This window comes from Chrysochloris asiatica, unplaced genomic scaffold (assembly GCF_000296735.1).
Source record: "Chrysochloris asiatica unplaced genomic scaffold, ChrAsi1.0 scaffold00034, whole genome shotgun sequence".
In the NCBI taxonomy this organism is placed as follows: Eukaryota; Metazoa; Chordata; class Mammalia; order Afrosoricida; family Chrysochloridae; genus Chrysochloris; species Chrysochloris asiatica.
The window spans coordinates 15,322,416-15,326,866 of record NW_006408552.1 but is presented as its reverse complement, the minus strand read 5'-3'; the positions used below and the strand labels follow the sequence as shown (position 1 = coordinate 15,326,866).

Here is a 4,451-nt window from a genome sequence, read left to right as displayed (position 1 = left end):
TATCCAGAGAATCCGAGATCTAAGTTGGATTCCAGAGCTGGGCCTGTCACTCCCACCCGATGAGTGTCCACGTGGCATTTCACAGAGGCTGAGCTCAGTCTGGGAAAGGGGGTTGGGAGGACAGCCCACCCCCACAGCCCTGGGAGAACCTCATTGTGGGACTTACTGGGGACTTCAAGGCTGGGGGTATCCCGGATACTCTGCTCAGATCCATATTCAAATGGGGCTGAGGTCTCCTCTCTTTCTGAAAGGGGCTTGTGAGAACGGCATAAGTGACTCAGGAGAGAGAATGGGTCTGTTGGCATCGCCCACACTAACTGTGGAACCAGGAAGCATGTTCCCACAGGCCTTCACGCCCCCACTCTGAGAGGGCTGTCATGATTTTTGTGGATTTTTCAGAATGAGAAGAAATGGCCAAGCAGCAGCTTCCCCATCCCAACCAGACTTCTCCATGTGTTGAGGACCAGCTAGGGTGGAGCAGAACTGCAAGAGTTGCTAGGAGTGGATGTCCTGATCTCCTCCACCAAGAGTTTCCTCAAAAAAGAGTGAGGGAAGAGAAGGCATTTTTACAGGAAATGAGTGGTCTGGTCATGGTCCCACTTCTAAGCCCACCAGGTCAGAAAAAGTAATGAGGTTCCAAGATAAAGACCAAATCAACTGGTAATGGCTGCCTCTGAGCAGAGTATCTGGGATACCCCCAGCCTTGCTGAAAAGAGTTCTTGCTGCACTTGATTGGTGATGTCTGCCATGGTCTCAGATATTTTCCAACCATGATCTACCAGCTAGGTAGCTTTCCCTAAACAATTTTGCAGCCAGGACACTGGTAATAGAGAACAGGACTATGGCCAGACAGGTTAAACAACCAACCAGACCCATCACCAGATTTCTCAGGACCTCAAGAGCCAAATATTGGTCCATCAGTGCCCAATTTCCTAAGACAATTTCCTGCCCTCCTCTCTGAAGATGTTAATGTTGGTTGTATTATGAAACAGTTGTCTAAAATAGAAACAAAGTACAGGGTTAATTTCTCTTCAGTAAACGTGACTAAACATCTCCTTTCTCACCTGGGGCTAGAGGACAATCTGGCTGACTGTCACCAGAAGTAACCTTGGAGTCATCAACAGTTCCACCGATGGAAGAACAGATAGGTGCGGGCACTGTGGTTTAGACCAAAGTTCCCAGAAACATTTCCCATGAAGTTCTGTTCCGAGAGCACAAATGTACCATGGCGTCTGAACAACCTCATTTGGACACCTTGGCTTGCAGAGTGCTGGGCAAATAGAGGTATCTCCAGATGGCATAGTAGTGGGTACCGGCACCAAATGCCACAAACAGATGCCAGATGGCATGGGCGAAGGGGATCCTCCCATCACTCTTGAAGAACACCATGCCCAAGCAGTAGAAGACCCCACCGGTCATCAGCTCCCAGATGCCCTCAGTGTTGGGCTGTTGGCAAGAATAAGGGGGAGGGAGGCACAGATCAGAGAAGCAGCCACCCCCACACTACCCAAACTACTACACGTGTAGATGGAGAACCAACCCAGGCTCCCAGATAGGGAGTTACAACATTGCGATATCGCCACTTCTCCCCAAATTCATTTTCAATGCCAAGCATTTCTATTAAAGCCTCAAAGAGCAGCTTCGTAGTTTTGTATCTTTACTAAAACATAATACTTGTCCATACCAAACAAAAGAAAAACACAAAAAATTAGAGAAAAACAAATAAAATGTTGTTGTTATTGTTAGGTGCCACCAAGTTGGCTACCCTACACACATCAGAATGAAATACTGCCCGGTCCTATGCCATCTTCACAATCATTCCTTTGTCTAAGCTCACTGATGCAGACACTGACCCTCCACTTTACCAAGTGTGATGTCCTTCTCCAGGGACTTGGTTGGTCACTCCTGACAACATGTCCAAAGCATGTGAGATGAAGTCTCATCATCCTTGCTTCTAAGGAGCATTCTGGCTGGACTTCTTCTGAGACAGAATTGTTTGCTCTTCAGACAACCCATGGAATATTTAATATTCTTTGCTAATACCATAATTCAAGGGCATCAATTCTTCTCTGATTTTTTGGTTCATCATCCAGCTTCTGAATGCATGAGGTGCACATTAGTCCTCAAACTGACGTCTTTGCTTTTAACAGTTTAAAGAGCTCTTTTGCAGCAATATGCCATTTGATTTCTTGGCAGCTGCTCTCATGGGTGTTGATGGTAGATACAAGTAAGATGAAGTCCTTGGCAACTTTAATAATCTTTTTCTGTTCAGCATGATGCTGTGTATTGGTCCAGTTGTGAGGATTTTTGTTTTCTTAACATTGAGTTGTAATCCATCCTGAAAACTGCAATCTTTGCTCTTCATCAGTATTTTAAGTCCTCTTTGCTCTCAGCAAGCAAGGTTGTAACATCTGCATATTGTAGGTTGTTAATGAGTCTTCCTCCAATCCTGATGCCACATTCTTTTTCATATAATCCAGCTTCTCTGATTATTTACTCAGAATACGATTGAAACAAAAGTAAGTAAAGGATGGAAAACTTCCTAATACATATGAAACAAGATAATCCTCATACCCAAACCAGGGAAGGACATCACTAAAAAAGAAAATTATAGACCAATATCCCTCATGAACATAGATGCAAAAATCCAACAAAATCCTAGTCAACAGAATTCAACAACACATCAAAAAAATAATACACCGTGATCAAATGGGATCCATACCAGGGATGCAAGATGGTTCAATATTAGAAAAACAATCAATGTAATCCACCATATAAATAAAAAAAGGAAAAGAACCACATGATCATGTTGATTGATGCAGAAAAGGAATTTGACAAAATCCAACACTCATTCTTGATAAAAACATTCAAAACTGTAGGAAGGGAAACTTCTCTACATGGTTAAGAGCATATATACAAAATCAACAGCCAACAACATTCTTAATGGAGAGAAACTGAAAGCATTTTCTTTGCAAACAGTAACCAGACAAAGATGCCCTTTATCATCACTCCTATTCAATATTGTGTTGCAAGTCTAGCCAGAGCTATAAAGCAAGAAAGGGAAATTAAAGGCATCCAAATTGGCCAGCAGAAGTAAAACTCTCTCTATTGCAGATAACATGATTCTAAACACAGAAAATCCCAAAGACTCTGCAAAATAAAGTATTGGAACTCTTTGGATGATTCAGTACAGTGGCAGGGTACATGATCAATATACACAAATCAGTTGGATTCCACTATGCTAATACAGACAGCTCTAAAAGGAAATCAGGAAAACAATACCATTTACAACAGCCACCCAAAGGATGAAATATTTAGGAATAAATCTAATTAGAGAAACAAAAGATGTATAGAGAGAAAACTACAAAACACAACTACAAAAAGCCAAAAAAGATTTACAAAAATGGAAGAATATACCATGCTCATGGATAGGGAGACTTAACATTATGAAAATGTCAACACTATCAAAAGCAATTTACAGATATAATGCAATCCCAATCCAGATTCCAACAATATTCTTTAAAGAGGTGGAATAAACTATCATGAACGTTTTTGGAAAGGAAAGAGACTTCAGATTTGCAAAGCACTGCTTAAGAAGAACACATTTGGAGGCCTCTCACTCCCTGATTTCTAAATTTACTACACAGCCACAGTGATTAAAACAGCCTGATACTGGTACAATGAAAGGTACGTAGATCAATAGAACAGAATTGAGAACCCAGAAGTAAATCAATCCATATACAGTCAACTGATATTTGATAAAGTGCCAAAATACATTAAATGGGGAAGAGATCGTCTCTTCAACAAATGGTGCTGGCAAAACTGGAAATCAATTTGCAAAAGAATGAAACAAGAGCCATATCTCACACCATATACAAAAACTAACTCAACATGGATTAAGGTCCTAAATGTAAATTCCAGAACTATAAAGATCGTCAATGAAAAAATAGGAACAGACTTAGGGACTCTAATATATGGCATACATAAACTATCAAACATTATAAAAGAAAAGACACACAAATAATAGAAAACAAAATAGATGATTGGGACATATTAAAGCTTAGAAACATGTATATCAAAAGATTTCACCAAAAGAATAAAAAGGGAGCCCACAGACTGGGAAAATTTTTTTGTAATGACATATGAGATAAGGGACTTAAAAGAAACTACAACAGCTTTACAAGAAAAAGACAAAGAACTCAGTTAAAAAATGGGCACAGGTTATGAACAAATACTTCACCAAGGAAGACATTCAGGTAGTCAACAATCACATGAAGAAATGTTCACAATCATTAACCATTGTTGTTGTTAAGTCCCGTTGAGTCTATTCCAAGCCATAGTGACCCTGTATAGGGTTTCCAAGGAGCAGCTGGTGAGCTTGAACCACCGACCTTGCAGTTCAAATGACTTTGCAGTCTGACGCATTAGCCAATAATGTCACACCAGGACTC

At 40.7% G+C, this 4,451-nt stretch overlaps 1 protein-coding gene across 1 annotated transcript in view; it reads right to left on the bottom strand.

Annotated features, from left to right (window-relative positions):
* Positions 1-1,215: 1,215 nt before the first annotated feature.
* MMD2 (monocyte to macrophage differentiation-associated 2) overlaps positions 1,216-4,451 on the bottom strand; it is a 41,376-nt gene continuing 38,140 nt past the window's right edge. Inside the window, exon 8 of the mRNA XM_006859868.1 lies at positions 1,216-1,446. Coding sequence (XP_006859930.1) covers positions 1,243-1,446 — 204 coding nt within the window. The 3' untranslated portion in view covers positions 1,216-1,242. The remainder of the gene's footprint in view (positions 1,447-4,451) is intronic.